Here is an 18,449-nt window from a genome sequence, read left to right as displayed (position 1 = left end):
GCTCAGAAAAATGACGTTAGAAGCTTCTTCTTATTTAGATTTTAGGAAATTAGTAAAGACTCAATTATTTAATAGGCTGACATCGTAATGGTTTCACCTTTTCTCTTATTTCAACCATGTTTGCATTTTATTTTTATGTTTCTTACCTGCATGGTTGCACTTTCATCTTGATCAATTTTATTGAAATGTATGTACTGCCTTTTATTGTATTTTATTTTATTTTTTTTTTTTTTTTCTCAGTATTTTTTATTTTCAACTTTTACATAAAGTGTACATAATAATAAATTACAATTGATAAATGCATATTATCACTTTTATATCTAATACATTATATATCTAAATTTGATTTTCCCCCTCACCCTCCCCCCACCCTTTTATTACTTTAATATAAATATTTTTATTTTTCAAATTTTTATAAAAAGTTTACAACATATTGGAATACAATTGATAAATATTCAATAACTTTTTTGTATCTAATACAATATAATCTAAACAAATTTTGTCCCATTTCACCTCCCTCCACCCTTTTATTACCTTTTTTTTTCATACGTTACATTTTGTATAATATATTATAACATATTATGTATAAATTATTTTTTTTACCCCCCCTCTATGTGTGTCGAAAAAAAAAAAAAAAATCCTTAAAAAGAAGAAAAGAAGAAGAAACATCATATTATTTAATCATTACAGTATTTTGTCAATGGCCCCCATATTTGTATGAATTTATTATATGTCCCCCTTTGTATTGCTATTGTTCTTTCCATTTTAAAAATATGACATATGGTATTCCACCAAAATGTGTAATTTAGGTTGTTGTAATTTTTCCAATTATTAGTTATATGTTGAATGGCAACCCCTGTCATAATTAATAAAAGCTTATTATTTTCTGGTGAAATTTGACTTTTTTTTCTCATCATCATTCCAAATAAAATTGTATCATATGATATTGCGATATGATTTTCCATTAATTTATTAATTTGTGGCCAAATTGAATTCCAAAAAATTTTTATATAGGGACAATGATATAATAAATGATCTAATGTCCCTGGTTTTAGATTACAGTGCCAGCATTTATTGGACTTAGAACTGTCTAATTTTTGCAAACGAGTAGGGGTCCAAAAAGCTCTATGTAATAAAAAGAACCATGTTTGTCTCATAGATGCTGACACTGTACATCTCATTCTCCAAGACCAAATTAGTGGCCATTGAGATGCATTAATTTGATGTCCAATCTCAATGCTCCAAATGTCTCTTAGACCATTTTTTGGTTTTTTATTCAAATATCCAGATATTAATTTATACCACATTGCGGCTTGATGTCCTAGGAAGTCTGCTTTAAAGCATAAGAATTTTAAACTATATTGATAATTCAATGTTTTCCATTCAGGGAACCCAACCTGAATGGCCTGCTTCAATTGCAACCATTTAAAACTTTGTGTTTTATTAAGACCAAATTTATGTTGCAATTGTGAAAATTCCAGCAGTTTACCTTCTGAAATAACATCATCTAGAGATCTAATGCCTGCAATAATCCAGTTCTTCCAAAGGATTTGAGCTCTGCCAATTTTGATCTTGGAGTTTATCCATATGGATTGATTAGTTGATTTGTATATTGGGATGGGTGTTAATTTATCAATAAATCTCAATGTTTTCCAAGTATCCATTATTATTTTATTTTCTCTGTATCTTCTAGGTATATTAATACTTGGCAAATGAACTAAATTTAGGGGAAACATAAGGCGCCATTCCAAATATAACCAATCTGGTGCATTATCTATAAGTTCTGGGAGGATCCAATACATACCCTGACGTAGAATATAGGCTTGATGGTACCTATAGAAATTTGGAAAATTTACCCCTCCCTCCTTAATTGATTTTTGTAAAGTTACTAAAGCTATTCTAGGTGTTTTACCAAGCCAAAGAAATTTTGTTAAAATTCTATTAAGCTTTTTATAAAAGGACCCCTGAAAATAAATAGGTATCATACTCATTTGATAGCAAACTACAGGCAACATCATCATTTTAATAGTTTGAACTCTTCCCCACCAAGAAATATGTAATGGGTTCCATTGCTCACATAACTCCATAACTTTTTTTATTACATATTTTTCATTTTCTTTTACAGTATCTTCAATTGTATTTTTAACTTGAATGCCTAGATATTTAAATCCTTCTTCTTTCCATATGAATGGAAAAGTATCAAATAATCCTTTTACACAATGAACATTCAAGGGTATAATTTCTGATTTATTCCAATTAATTTTATATCCTGAAAATTTACCAAACTTATCAATTAATTCCAATAAAGAAGATAAGGTAGACTCTGGATTTCTCAAATAAAGTAAAATATCATCAGCATAAGCCGAAATTTTATATTCCATATCTGAATATGGAATACCTTGTATCTCCCTCGTTTGTTGTATTGCTAACAATAAGGGTTCTAATACAACATCAAATAACAAAGGAGATAAAGGACAACCTTGTCTAACTCCCCTTTGCAATTGAAAACCATCAGATATCTTATTATTAATATTTAGTCTTGCAATTGGGAAGCTATACAAGGTTTTTACCATTTGTATAAATCCAGAACCTATACCAAACCATTCTAAAGCCTGATACATAAAATTCCATTCTACCCTATCAAATGCTTTTTCAGCATCTAATGAAACTGTAAAAGTCGGTTCATCTATTTTTTTTGATAAGTTTAGCATGTGAAATAATAGTCTAGAGTTATTGGAGGAATGTCTTTTAGCAACGAAACCCGTTTGATGCATATCTATAATATGTGGGAGAGCTTTTGCTAATCTTAAAGCCAAAATTTTCGCCAAAAGTTTATTATCAACATTTATCAAAGATATAGGCCTGTAGTTTGAAACCAAAGTAGGATCTTTATTTGGCTTAGGCAAAACAATTATTATTGATTCAGCCATAGTACCTTTTACATTACCTTTTATAAGTTGTGTCTGATATAATTTTAATAAATGTGGGGAAAGGATATTTTGAAATGTTTTATAAAATTCTACTATGTAACCATCACCACCTGGAGCGGATCCAACTCTAAGAGATCTCAATGCTGTTTCTAATTCTTTTAGTGATATAGGTTCTTCTAAACTTCGTTTTATATGATCAGGAATTTTAGGTCCATTAATTAAATCTAAAAAATTTTTCCCATCTTTTTGTTTCTCCAAATAAGGTTCGGAAGAATACAGGTCCTTATAAAATTTTAAAAATTGTTTTAGTATTATATTTGTTTGATTTGTTATTATACCATTATCATCTTTTATTCCGTTAATATTAGTTCTCCTTTTTTTTGCCTTAAGATAATTTGCTAATAATTTCCCCGCCTTATTTGAATTTCCATAATACACTGTTTGCTTGGAAAACAAATCCTTTCTTATCATTTTTGAAGTTAATTCATTATATTTACCTTTTGTTTTCAAAAGAGCTTGTAAAATTTCATATTCCCATTTTCTTACCAATTTAGCTTCTAATATTTTTATTTCTTTTTCTAATTCTATATATTGTTTTTTAATTTGTTTCCTAATAAAAGCTGAATATGATATAATATTACCCCTCATAGTTGCTTTAAATGCATCCCATACATTCTCTATAGATGTATCTTCCACTAAATTTATTTGAAAGAAATCGTTAATTTGTGTTTTAAAATTTTCCAAAAATTTGTCATCCACAAGCAATGCATTATCAAATCTCCAAAGAGGTCTATTATTTTCTAATTGGTCTAATTGTAATTCTATCCATACTCCCGCGTGATCTGAAATAATAATAGGATCAATGGAGGCTTTATTCACCTGTTGCACTTTATTTGTTGAAACAAAAATATAATCTATTCTTGAAAATGATTTATGAACCTGTGAACAAAATGAATATTCCTGATCATTAAAATGAAGAATACGCCATATATCTTTCAAATCACATGACTGAACCAAATTATCTAGACCTAAAGATTTAATATTTTTACCTGGTTTTTTATCCAATAATGGATCCATTACAGCATTAAAATCTCCAGCCACCACTAAATTAGAGGCAGCCAGTGGTAATAACATATTCTGTAGCTTTTTGAAAAATTCTGATTGATTCGAATTAGGGGCATATATATTGAATAACGTCAGGGTATCATTTCCCATACCTATATCAACTTGTATCCATCTTCCATGTGGATCTAAACTTTTTATCTTTATCTTGGCCATACATTTTTTATTTATAAGAATTGCAACCCCTGCTTTTTTACCCACTGCTGGAGCAAAAAAACATTCCTTTATCCATCCACCTGATAATTTCTGTGATTCCTTCATATTAAGATGGGTCTCTTGCAGACAGTAAACATCCGCATTTTGCTTTTTTAAAAATGTTAATACTTTTTTTCTTTTAATTACATGATTCAGGCCATTGACATTAATAGAATATATTTTAAAAGACATTATACTTTTTAATACTTTTCATTATATTTTTCTTCCCCTCTTCTTCTATATTTAAAATCCAAAAAAATTTTTCCTTCACGACACACATATTTACCCCTAATGTATATAATCCCTTATTTATTTTACCCTTAATAATACTATTAAATATTCTCATTTTCCCTCCCTTTCCCACCCAATACATTGGCTGCTTAAGGATACACATTGGAATTGCAACCCGAATATTCTCCTCTCTCCAGGCAATCTATATTCAAACAAATTTCCCTTCTTTCTATCAATATTAATCTTTTATATCTTTAATCATTTTTACATAACATTTCATTAATATATCATTATCCATTTTTCAATTATTAATTTGTATTTCCTTAGTATTATAATTTTAGCATATAATTTATTTTAAACATATATGTAGTGTGTTGTTTAATAATTTTTCTATATCTTGTTCCTTCTTTCTTATTATTTTTATTGTCTTTTCTTTATATCATTTTCTTTCTTTTCTTCATATAATTCAATATTTCATATTTTTATAATTCTTCATAAAATCATCAAAACCATCTTAATGTTTTATATTAAAATATCATAGGTTCTGGTTTAGAAAGAAAGTCTTTTAGTTTTTCGGGATCCTCAAAGTATAAGGATTTTTCTCCTGATGACACTCTCATTTTCGCCGGATAGTATAGACCATATTTAAATCCTTTTTCTTTTAGTAGAGGTCTCAAATCTAATAATCTTTTTCTTTTATTTGCTGTGTTTTTGGCAAAGTCTGGTAAAAACCATATTCTTGATCCTTTATAATTTAGATTTTTATCTTTTTTTGCAGCATTTAGTATTTCCAATGCTTGTTGGTATCTCAACATTTTGAAAATTATTGGTCTTGGTCTGCCTTTGTTTTCTAAATTTTTAATTGGGATTCTATGCGCCCTTTCTATTTCAATTGGTTGTTTCAATTCTATTTGTAGAATTTTTGGAATTAAATTTTCAAGGAAAAGGATAGTATTTTTTCCCTCTAGATTTTCTTGTATTCCAAAAAGTTTGATGTTCTTCCTTCTTCCTCTATTCTCATAATCCTCCAGTTGATCTTTTAATTTGTTTAATTCCAGGCTATCATTTTTACATCTTTTTGATTCACATTCTATAGCTTCCATTTTTGATTCTAATTCGGTTGTTCTTTTGTTATTAACTTCCATTTGTCTATGAATATTTAAAATTTCTTCTTTCATTTCAGACATATTAGTAACTGTTTCTTTAAGCATTTGTTTGATTTGTCTTAGTTCTTCCATGACTTCTGCTTTGCTTAATATGTCTGGTTCTTCAATAGGAAGTGGTATCTTGCTTGGTGTTATTTGATCTTGTTTCTGTCTTTTTGCAGATGTACCAGCCTCATTTTTGTTTTGTCTGGTGCTTGCCATGTTGTTATTTTCTTTTTCTTGGTTATTCTTATTTCTTATGTTTAGTCTCTTGGTTTTAGATTTGGTATTTTTATGTTTTTATTCCCTTTTCTTCCAAGCTTTGGTTCTGTCTTTTGAAATAGAAATTTTCTTTCCTTTTTTTTTTTTTTTTTTTCCCTTTTCTCTTTCTCAGTTATCTGTCTCAATCTTAAATATATTTTTTTTTTTTAGTGTCTTTTTTACTTTAATATTGGTAAAAAGGTTCTTTGGAGTAACTGTCAGTTTTGTTTCCAGTTCTAAAAAAAAAAACAGTATTCCCTTTTTTTTTGGTTCTTTTCCCTTAAGTCACTTCACTGTCTCAATGAAGGAGGGGATATTCAGTCCAACAAACTAACAAAGTAAATGAAATATTGAATATTACTTTTCTCTAGCAGGCTGCGATTGGGCTTGTGAGTGAGGAGATAGAGGAAAGGGACAACGGAACTTTTTTTAAAAAAAAAAACTGAAGCAGCAAGGCATTAAGGCAGTTGAGAAACGCTGTGAATAAACAGAGAACAGTTGCTTCAAGTTTGTCAAATAAGAGAAAAGAATTGGGTGAAGTGTTGCTCTCCTCGGTCAGGGCTGCGATTGGGCTTGTGACAGGAAAGCTAAAAGAAAGGACTACTAAACAATTTTTGTTCAGCGCTGAAGCGGTGTCTCATCAAGAAAGAATGAATGCCAAAGGTAATGAATTAAATCTGTGAAAGGACCTGACAAGTATGAGAGATATCTAAAGGAAGAAAAGTTTTATTGTATTTTATTGAGATTTTATTGAAATTATTTTTTTCATGCTGTGAGCTGTTTAGAACCTCCCCGGTATGATGGCATATAAATAAATAATAATTATTATTATTATTATACCACAAAGATATTCAACCAATATTTTTTTCTCAGACAGACGGTAAAATCCAGTTCCGTCAGAAAAGCAATTGATCTGTTCTTCTCAACTATGAAGAAAAATCTAAATAGAACAGTAAGTAAAATCATGCAATAAGTTATTTACATGTTTTATATATATATATATAACACAGTACTTCCCCGATATTTGCGGGGGTTCTGTTCCAGGAACCCCTGTGAATCGTGAAAAACCGCGAATATGGTTTTTCAATGGGGGAGACTTGAGAGGGCAGTGGGAGAGGCAGGAGAGAGCAGCCGGAGCACCGGCGAGTGCAGGAAATCACTCGCTGTATGCTTCGACCGCCTCTTCCTGCACTAAGTCGGGCCTTACCAATCAGGAGCTGCGTGTCAAAGCAGGATTGAACTAGCCAAAGATGTGAGTGACTGACTTTCAAGCTCAGGTTCACTCCAGTTTCTTAAACAGTTGTCACAGTATGAGGGAGCAATGCAGTCGCATGATGCTAGAATTCACTAGTTCATAGGCACAGATTGTTCAGTAGTGCTTGACAGAGTTCGCTCTCTTCGACTGAAGACTGGTCCAGGCAGTAGCATGAAATGAGGGTATGGTTACTATGAGGAATAGATTGCTTTACAGGTGCTTTAGAGAAGAAGAGTGACTGATCAAATGTGCCAAAAAATTTTTTAAATTATGCAAAATTCTCTGGGGTGTACCACCTCTTCCCTCATGTTATCTCTCTTCCCCCATCCATGCACACACTTTCTTTTTTCCTTTTCCCTTTCTCTCCCAGTATGTTTTTCCCCTCCTGATATATTCTGCCCCCCCCCCCCAGAGGTCCTGCATCTTCTCCTCTCACTCTCCTTCCTATCTCATGGAGGTTCATTATCTCTTTCTCCTCTTGCCTCTATCAGGTCCAGCATCTCCTCCTGCCCCACTCCTGTCCAAATCAGGTTCATCTGTCTCTCCTTCCTTCCTTAGATTTTCCAATTCCTCAACCACTTGCAGTCAATCATGCCTCTACTACTACTTATTTCTATAGCGTATGCAAGGCTGTACATTTAACATAAATCAGGGGTTCTCAATCTAGTCCTCAGGGCATACCTAGCCAGTCAGGTTTTCAAGATATCCACAATGAATATGCATGAAACAGATCTACATACAATGGAAGTATACCAATTACTTCTGGCTAAGACTCAACTGGGTAGTCAATAGACATCAATAACAATGACAAGCAACCCAGACAATAACTAGTATATAACTTATTATTACATCCTCGGCAGGCTTGTTATTCTCTTTTATGCTTTTCATGAAGAGATCGCATAAGCCATTATCTTCACAGGATCCTTTTATTTTATCTATGATTTTGTGCAATGCTTATTATAGTGAATCCTTAAAATCATTTAATATTAACTTTTCTTTTTAGTTGGAAATATATTCAAGGAGCGCCTCCACTGACAGACATGCCATGACCCCCCTCCCTTTTTACTAAACCGTGATAGCAGTTTAGTGCACAGGGAGCTGCACTGAATGCCCCGCGCTGCTCTCGATGCTCATAGACTTCCTGCACTAAAAACCGCTACTGCGGTTTAGTAAAAGGGAGCCATATAGACAGCAGATATATTTTTCGCTCCATTAGACGCACTTTTTTCCCCCCCAAAAGTGGGTGAAAATTAGGGTGCATCTTATGGAACAAATAACCAAAGCGCCCCCCTCCTCCCCCCCCCCCCCCCGTTACCTATTTTTAGTGCGGCCGCCCTCCCTCGCTGGAAGCGGTGCCCTCAGATGGCTATCAGGCGACAGGCAGGCCCTGGCCCTCTTCCTTCACCCTCCTCCCCCCCCCCCCCCGCGCGTACCTTTTTTTTTTTACTTCTGTTCACGGGAGCCAGTAAGGATGCCTCTCAGTACCGAGCAGCAGCGCCAAATCACGCTCCTGCTCATATCGTTCAGCGGCCGAAGGAACTCGCGGCAGCAGGGCAGGAACTTGGAAAGTTCGCTCCTGCCCGCTGCACTTCCACCGTGGATCGCCAAGATAAGGTACCGTATGAGGCTAAGACGAGGGCAGAACCTGGGAGGGAGGGTGCAGAGTCTGACGGGGAAAGGAAGGAAGGATGCTAGGTGCAGAGTCTGACAGGGGAGGGGGAAAGGAAGGAAGGAAGGAAGGGTGCTGGTGCAATGCCTGACAGGAGAGAGAGGGAAGGGTGCTGGGTGCAGAACCTGACAGGGGAGTGAATCCAAATTGACAATGGTTCAATATACTGAGCAAAAAGTAATGGTGAGAGAGGGCGTCCCTGCCGAGTACCCCAGGATATGGAGAATAAATTAGTGTAGGACCCATTAATCTTAATACATGCCCGGGGAGAAGCATATAGCACACATACCCACTCGCCAAACATCCCACCCAGTCCCATTCTGTCCATTACCACCCATAAAAAGTCCCAACTCTCCCAATCTAACACTTTTTCAGCACTGATAGCCAATAACGCTCTTACTTCAACAAATTTATTTCATAGCCAGTTCTTCCTCCCCCCCCCTTTTTTAAAGTTACCACTCATCATACTTGAATCCACTTTTTCCCCTCTCACGGTACTTTGTACTTCGTATTCTCTGACTGCACAATGGCTTCTTCACCATTTGTATTCTGCTATTCGCTCATTTTACAACATTTCTATTGTAACATGTTAAAATTTTATTGTAACCTATGCATATCTTTCTTCTTACTAATTTACACCATGTAATCACAGGATGCTCTGTGACCTCTTCTCCATCTGTATGTTGTAATCGCTGTTTGTACAGCTATTTTTCACTGTGAACCGCCTAGAAGTTGCAAGATTATGGCAGTATAGAAAAATAAAGTTATTATTATTATTATCCTGGGATTGTTTGGATCCCTACATCAAGTGTAATGTCCTCTGAATATTATCCTCTACTTGTCACCTCTGAATAAATCCCAACTGGTCAACATGTATAAGGTCTGGGAGCAACTTCCCCAATCGAAGAACTAACACCATAGCAAGTATCTTAGCATCCACATTTAACAATGATATGGGTCGATAAGCCCCACACCACAAGGGGTCTTTACCAGGTTTCAAAAGGACCATGATTCCATCCTCTCCCATTGAAGACGGCAATGGATCTTCCTTCTGCACTCCGTTGACCACCATCATCAGAAGCGTACCTAACAAGTTTGGAAACTGTTTATAAAATTGGCCCATGAAGCCATCCAACCCAAGTGATTTTACAACCACTTAATGACCCCTTCTACCTCCCTGATAGAAACTGGTTCTGTAAGCATACTGAGAGATACTCGGAAATGGAAAATTCTGTAAAAATTGGTCAACAGCTGATGTCCTGTCCCTCTACTATAAAGTCTCTCATAATATTACAGTATAACTTGGTGAATATCTTCATCAGTATAATGACGGTTGCTCTTTGTATGGTCTGCACAGTCACATGAGCCTGCCTAGAGTGTAAAAAGTGAGCCAACATAGAGACAGATCTATTCTCATAGTCAAATAAATTTTGTTTCAATTTAGTTTTCAAAAATAAAGCTCTTCTTGTTGTAACAGTTGCGACAGGCATGCCTGTTGCAACTGTTCAGCTACCAAGGGGTCCTGGGAAACATTATGTCTACTCTCTAAAGCAAGAATTCTTTCCCTTAAACCCAGGGACTGCTGGGCTCTAAGATGCTTCTTCCTGGTCCCCCACTTAATAAATACCCCTTGGACCACCGCTTTCAATGCATCCCCTACTGCCCCAGTGTCATTCTCCCGAAGATAACAAAGGATGGCGTCCCGAACATCATTCACCACCTGAGGATCTCCCAATCAATCAATATCCAATAGTGTCTGCTCTCAGTATATCTTGGGTGTGAATGAGTTTGTCTTTTCTATCCACAATGGAGTTCTTTTTCTTTTCAGTTAGATGCAATTTATTTTAACATGTACTTGTACTTTTATGTAATCCGCTGAGAACTTGTGAAAGATTTAGTGTTATATCAAATTTTAATAAACATAAACACACTGTCATGATCTGACACTTGTATGGAGTCTATGTCTGCATTCCAAATGGACCCCCATAAATTCCTATGCACCCAAATGCCATCTATTCTGGTATAAGTTTGAGTGACATGCAAAAAATGCGTATAAATTTTCTGGGTCTCGTGTAACAACTGCCAACAGTCCATAAGCCCCAACAATTTCATTAACTGAATCGGAGCTTTACTATGTCTTGTAGTCTGAGGATGCCCTCCCTTAGAATGATCCAGCCTAAGATCTGGCACTACATTAACCTCCCCCCACCAAACCCCCCCCCCCCCCACAAAAACAGCAACCCCCAAACAAAAAACATGCTTCCCCTTCAGAACTGCAGGAGATCCCCTTGCAGAGATGTATAAAATGTTGACTGATCGGCCTTGGGACCATATACATTCCCTCCCTTTAAGGCAGCCATTAACTGCTAAACAGCGACCCTTTAAATCTCCGTAAATCTGATTAATCCTATTTCATTTACCCTCTACCTCTGTGCCATAAGTTTCTTGATTTGTCATACTAATTGATGTTTCTTTTCTGTCTCTTATAGTCAGAAGATGTTCATAAATTGAAAAATCTGAAAAAGAAAAATGCAAAGGTAAGTACCGTGTTTCCCCGAAAATAAGCCCTAGCATGATTTTTGGGATAGGTCTTAATATAAGCCCTACCCCTGAAAATAAGCCCTAGTTGCCAGCAGCAGCGCTTCTCCCCACTCCCGCTGACCCTTCCATCTCTCCCTCCCATGCGAATCCTGACTGCGAGCCGAAATACCTGGAAATAAATAGCAGTGTCGGCAGCACAGGCTGTATTGCAGCCTGCCATTCTCATGCCCAGCCATTCCGTACCGCGTTGCTGATGACATCATCAGTGATGCGGCAGAGCAACACCTGGACGTGATAAGGACAAGCCGCGATCCAGCCTGTGCTGCCGACACTGCCGTTTGTTTCTGGGTATTTTGGCTCGCGGTTGGGGTTCACAAGGGAGGGAGAGAGGGAAGGGTCAGAAGGTGGGGTGCACAGCTGGGAGGGGATGGGATGGGAGGGATAGAAAGATGCTGCACAGGGGGATGGGAGGAAGGGAGGGATAGAAACTTCAAGGGTTCTGCTGCACAAAGGATGGGAGGGATAGAAGCTGCAAGGGTTCTACACAGGGGGTTGGGAGGGAGGGATAGAAAGATACTGTATAAGGGAATGGGTGAGAGGGGAGGAAAGATGCTGCACATGTTGGGGGAGTGAAAGGAAATAGAAAGAATTGGGGTGGAGGAGAGGAAGGGAGAGATGATCATTCTACATGAAAAAAATAAGACCTACCCAAAAATAAGACCTAGTGCCGTTTTTGGGCCCAAAATTAATATGACAGTGTCTTATTTGGGGGGAAACATGGTAGTGAAATTTGATAACTGCTTTGTTTTTCCCTTTGTTTAGTTGGGGAAATTGACTATTTATAAATATACAAAAATGTTCCATACACTACTCTGCTAATGGATTTGTCTATTTGGAACCACGTTATTAATGTATTATTTTTTTAAAATCTAATATTAGTGCTTGTCTAGAAAATACAAATCTCTACCTATGTTTACCTCTGCCTTTATTTATTGTAAACTGAAGCCTGTGCAGTCTATTTTATCTAAGGTCAGTACCAGGCTATAATATTTTTAGGAAGGACAGAGATGGTCGAAAAGGTGGAAGAGTAGCTCTCTATGTAAAGACAGATATCCAAGTGACTGAAATGCAGGGGCCTGGGGAAACTAAACTAAACTTTAGGCTTATATATAATAATAAAGCTCGGCACGGTTTACAAAAATTAGAAAAGAGAACAAGTACAATATGAATTTGGAATAGTATGGAGAGGAGCGGAATTTACAACTTTTGAAAATAGCCAAGTTTTCAGAAGGGAAGAAGCGATATGAATTGTTTTGAAAAGAGAAAATGGAACTTCCATCCACTTGGGTGTTGTCTACAGACCTCCAACTCAATCACAGCAAATTTACAAATATCTGATTATGGATATACAAAAGTTGGAAAAGAAAGGAGAGGTGCTGTTGCTGGGTGATTTTAACCTGCCAGATGCAGACTAGAAAGTTCTGTTCGGAATTGGAAAGAAGTAGAGAGATTGTGGATACCTTTCAAGGAGCTCTGCTCAGACAAATGGTGATGGAACCCACGAGGGAAAAAGCGATTCTGGATCTGGTGCTCACAAATGGTAAAAGTTTCTCTAATGTCTGAGTGGGGGCCCACCTGGGAAGTAGTGATCATCATATGGTTTAGTTCAATATAACAGCCAAAGAGGAGGATGGCCACACAAAACTTAAAGTCCTGGATTTCAAACATGTGACTTTAGTAACATGGGAGAGTACCTGAAGAAAGAGCTGATTGGATGGGAAGACGTAAGGAAATGGAAAAAACCGGTCTAAGTTGAAAGGTGCAATAAATAGAGCTACTGACCTTTATGTGAAGAAAATAAAAACAGGAGAAAAAGGAAACCGATATGGTTCTCCAAACTAGTGGCAGAAAAAATAAAGGCAAAAGAACTCAAGAAGAGGAGAACAGAAAGGAATATCGGATGAAACTGAAAGAAGTCAAGCGAGAGATACGTCTGAAGAAAGCTTGAGTGGCAGAGCAAATGGCTATAGATATAAGAAAGGGAGACAAAACTTTTTTCAGATATATTAGTGAAAGGAGGAAACCAAAAAATGGAATTACGAGACTGAAAGAAGGTGGAGAGTGATGAGGAAAAAGCAAATGTGCTAAACAAATACTTCTGTTCGGTGTTCACAGAAGAAAAACACGGAGAAGAACCGCAGTTGGTCAGCAAAGTTACATATGAGAATGGAATGGATACTGCACCATTCATAGAAGAAAGTGTTTATGAACAACTTGAAAAATTGAAGGTGGACAAAGCTATGGGATTGGATGGGATCCATCCCAGGATATTGATGGAGCTCTAAGAGATTCTGGCAGGTCCTTTAAAAGATTTGTTCAATAAATCTTTAGAGACGGGAGAGGTTCAGTGGGACTGGGGAAGTGGTTGTAGAGATGAAACAGGAAACTACAGGCTGGTAAGTCTCACTTCAGTTATTGGAAAAATAATGGAAATGTTGCTGAAGGAAAGGATAGTGAAATTCTTAGAATCTAATGGATTACAACAAGATCCGAGGCAACATGGGTTTACTAAAGGTAAATCATGCCAAATGAATCTGATTGAACTGACTGGGTGACCAGAGAATTGGATCAAGGACGTGCACTAGATGTAATTTTCTTAGATTTCAGCAAAGCCTTTGACATGGTTCCTCATAGGAGGCTTTTAAACAAACTCTGTGGGCTGAAGTTAGGACCCAAAGTGGTGAACTGGATCAGAAACTGGTTGACGGGCAGATGTCAGAGGGTAGTGGTAAATGGAATTCGCTCAAAGGAAGGGTCAGATGAGTAGTGGAGTGCTTCAAGGCTCGGTGCTGGAACTGATTCTGTTCAATATGTTTGTGAGTGACATTGCTGAAGGGTTAGACATTAAGGTTAACCTTTTTGCGGATGATACCAAGATTTGTAACAGTGGACACCCCGGGGGGAGTGGAAAACATGAAAAAAGATCTGCAAAAATTAGAATGGTCTGGCAACTAAAATTCAATGTGAAGAAGTACAGAGTGATGCATTTGGGGGGTAGAAATCCAAGGGAATCTTATATGCTGGGAGGTGAGAAGCTCATAAGCACAGATGGAGAGAGGGACCTTGGAGTAATTGTTTCTGAGGATCTAAAGGCATCTAAACAGTATGATAAGGCAGTGGCTGCAGCCAGAAGGATGCTAGGCTTTATAAAAAGAGGAGTAACCAGCAGAAGAAGGGAGGTGTTTATGCCCCTGTATAGGTTGTTGGTGAGGCTGCACTTGGAGTATTGTGTTCAGTTTTGGAGGCCGTATCTGGCGAAGGATATAAAAAGACCTTGAAGCGGTCCAGAGGAAGGCGACGAAAATGGTAAAAGGTTTGAACCAAAAGAAGTATGAGAAGAGACTGGAAGACCTAAATATGTATACTCTGGAGGAGAGGGAAGGACAAGGGAGATACGATAGACGTTTAAATACTTGAAAGGCATTAATATAGAACCAAATCTTTTCCAGAGAAAAAAAATGGTAAAACTAGAGGGCATAATTTGAGGTTACAGGGAGGAAGACGTAGGAGCAATATTAGAATTCTTTACGGAGAGGGTGGTAGATGCCTGGAATACCCTCCTGAGGGAAGTGATGGAGAGGAAAACGGTGATGGAATTCAAAAAAGCGTGGGATAAAAATAGAGGATCTCTAATTAGAAAATGAAGGATGTAAAGTAAAGAACTAAGGCCGGTATTGGACAGACCTGCACAGTCTGTGTTCCATATATGGTGATTTGGTGTAGGATGGGCTGGGGTGGGCATCAATGTGAATGCCACTAATATGGAACAGGAGGATGTTACTGGTCAGACTTTACGGTAGATGTCCTGCAAACAACGGGATGGTTGGATAGGCTGGAGTGAGCTTAGACGGCAACTTCAGCATTTGGAACCTAAGACAATATCAGACTTTACAGTCTACAGCCCAGAAATATCAAAGAAGAGACAAGTTAATCTAATCATGTATTTTTTAATAAATATAACTTATGGGCAGGCTAGATGGACCGTTCAGGTCTTTATCTGCCATCATTTACAATGTAATTAAAGTTGGTAGTCTACAAAGGAATGGTTAAATCCCTATGAAATGAAATGAAGCTGATTTATCGGTCGCACGACTAATTTTATGACCCCCCTAAATATTTATTTATTTATTTTAAAAAAATTTATGAATCGCTTAAATCTAAGCGATGTACAAAACATTTACATCCAATTTAAAGTACAAACAAACATTATAAAATGCAGTAAACAAGTCAATCTTCCCCACAAAATTTTCTTAATACAGAATTCTTTAAATCTAAAACAAATAATAACCATAGAGTTAGAGAAAGGAATCCACAAACAATTGTGTTTTAACAATTTCTTGAAAGACTTAAGATTTTTGCATAATCTCATTACACGTGGAATTGAATTCCAGAGATTCTTACCGGCAGTTGAGAAAATAGATATCCTAGATTTTACATAGCGAATCCCATTTTCTTTTAAACTGATGAGCAACATCCCTCCCTCAGATCTCAAACATCTTGCAGGTTGATCGATTTCCCACAAGCTTTGAAAGCAAGTAGGAGAAGAGGAATACAATATTTGATGAACAACAGACAGAGCTTTATAGCTTTTAAGATTGGAGTAATATGGGCAATCCTAGGAATACCCATTATCAATCTAGCTGCTGAATTCATTAGAAGTTGCACAGGTTTGCATGTTTTCTTTGACAATCCAAGATACAAAAGATTGCAGTAATCAATAAATTATTCAATAGTCAGTAATGAGCTCGTTGACAAGACAATCACTGCATATCAGTTACATGTGTCTTGTCATAGATACAAAGATAAATGAAATGGAATATAGTGATAGCTATCACTGTTAAAAAATGTCATAGCACTGCTGTACAAAAGACCTGGGTTTGATTTCCTATTTACCAGCACAGAGTCCATAGCTAGTTTGATAAACCACCCTGCAATAATAGGTCAGAGTGGGATACAATATCAAAATATCAGATAAAAGGTAAAATTTAATTTAATTACAACTTAATTGTATATACACACAATAGATTAAAAACATATGCATTTAATTGTTTTAACTTAGATTTTGCAGAGAGGCCAGACCCAGTTCAGCAAAATCCTCCCCATGGCCTTTCAAATAAATATATTTTACATTTTTTCTTAAAATGTTAGTTTCTCCCGCCAATTAAAGGAAGCTTATTCCAAATCTTCAGGGCCATCCAAAAAACATGCCTGTTTTGTAACCATTAGAAGGGCATCCAGTGTTGTGGGCAGAGCTAAAGTTTGAGTGTCTGCAGACCTCAGTGCCTAAATATTGTGATTTATTATCATGTAGAGCTCTATGGGTAGCAAGCAACAAACTAGTAAAGGAGCCCGCTAGCTACTTCAAAATTCTTTTCATTAGGTGGTGCTCAGATTCCGAGATGGAAATGAAGAGTTCAGTATGGGGACCAAACCCCTATGAAAACTCTTAAGGTATCTATCATTGCACCGTATGAAAAAGATGTTTTAAAGTGCTCACAAGGTGAACTTATAGTATGCTCAGATTCTTTATAAATACTGTATGAATGTCCAGTCTTTGAATGAATTTGAATATGTAACAGCTTCAAAATATGCAAATATTCAAAAAAGGACTTAGCTGAAGAATGCTGAAAGCGTGGATAATTGCTGGGTCCTGACGCGTTTCGCCGCCCTGGCTTCCTCAGAGAACCCGCAGCTTTCAGGCTTGTATTCAAAAACTTGTCCTGTGGTGAATCAATAATTTCTCCGTTTCCTAGGACCCAGCAATTATCCACGCTTTCAGCATTCTTCAGCTAAGTCCTTTTTTGAATATTTGCATATTTTGAAGCTGTTACATATTCAAATTCATTCAAAGACTGGACATTCATACAGTATTTATAAAGAATCTGAGCATACTATAAGTTCACCTTGTGAGCACTTTAAAACATCTTTTTCATACGGTGCAATGATAGATACCTTAAGAGTTTTCATAGGGGTTTGGTCCCCATACTGAACTCTTCATTTCCATCTCGGAATCTGAGCACCACCTAATGAAAAGAATTTTGAAGTAGCTAGCGGGCTCCTTTACTAGTTTGTTGCTTGATACGGTTCATTTAGGAACCCTTTTGCTTTTTGAATTTACCCAGTTGTTTATATTGAGCTCTATGGGTAAACATAAGAAATTTTTATATATGTGTCATAATCCAAGAAAAGGGACCAAGGCCTAGATTCACCAAACTTACCGATCGTTGTTGGGCGATTCTTGGCCAAGTTTTGCCAAGTGACCGATTTACTACAGATTCTACATGCAAATGATCTGATTGGACGCATGCCCTATAGCGATCCCACTGATCTCTGTAAGAGCAATCGAAACGCATGCACAGAGTATCCTTGTTTATTGATGCAATTTACACGTGGGCGAGGTTTATTCCTGCACATCATTGGAGGTAAAGCACAAGCGAGCTCAAAAGAAAGGGGAAGGGGTGGCTGCAGTTTACTTTTGCTGGCCCTACAAGTTAGACATTTTTAAAAAGGAATGATTTGTGACCGATGCAGTGAATTATTTTGTGTAGCCAGAGTATCGAACAGAACACGCTTTAAACCCACAGGTTAAAACCACAGATTCACAATGTGCTTTTTACAGAATATATAAAAAAGGAATTCTTAATGCATATGTTAAGATGGTTGTTTTATATGGGGTTGTAACCTCGATACTGATATTTCAGGGCGGAAGAGGGCAGGAGAGTCGGCAAGGATAGCAAGCGACTGGTCCTCAGCAGTCTTTTCAGATCGGCAAACCCAATCAGTGTTTCTTCTTATATTTAGTGAATCGATGGCTTCCTACTTTTACATGCCATTTCCCCTCATTTGTATGGGTGGATCGGATTGGATATTGATCAGGAAGCTGTTTAGTGAATCGGGTCGGGGAATGATCGCAAAACCAGTAAAACTGGTTTTGCAATCATCAGGACAGGATTGGAAGGTTTAGTGAATCTAGCCCAAGGCTTAGAAATTAGTTATTCAGCTATCTAAGTAATCAAGATGCTGATTCAAATGCAACAAAC

The 18,449-nt window shown here is 36.8% G+C and overlaps 1 protein-coding gene across 2 annotated transcripts in view; it reads left to right on the top strand.

Annotated features, from left to right (window-relative positions):
• The window catches only part of CENPU (centromere protein U), an 86,319-nt gene that overhangs the window by 46,962 nt on the left and 20,908 nt on the right, over positions 1-18,449 (top strand). For both annotated transcript variants that reach the window (XM_033943413.1, XM_033943403.1), the window contains exons 8-9: positions 6,758-6,836; positions 11,298-11,345. In XM_033943413.1, the coding sequence (XP_033799304.1) occupies positions 6,758-6,836; positions 11,298-11,345 (127 nt within the window). The remainder of the gene's footprint in view (positions 1-6,757; positions 6,837-11,297; positions 11,346-18,449) is intronic.

The sequence above is a fragment of the Geotrypetes seraphini genome, chromosome 1 (assembly GCF_902459505.1).
Source record: "Geotrypetes seraphini chromosome 1, aGeoSer1.1, whole genome shotgun sequence".
NCBI classification, from domain to species: Eukaryota; Metazoa; Chordata; class Amphibia; order Gymnophiona; family Dermophiidae; genus Geotrypetes; species Geotrypetes seraphini.
Note: the sequence above shows the minus strand (reverse complement) of the source record. Positions and strands in the feature narration are given on the sequence as shown.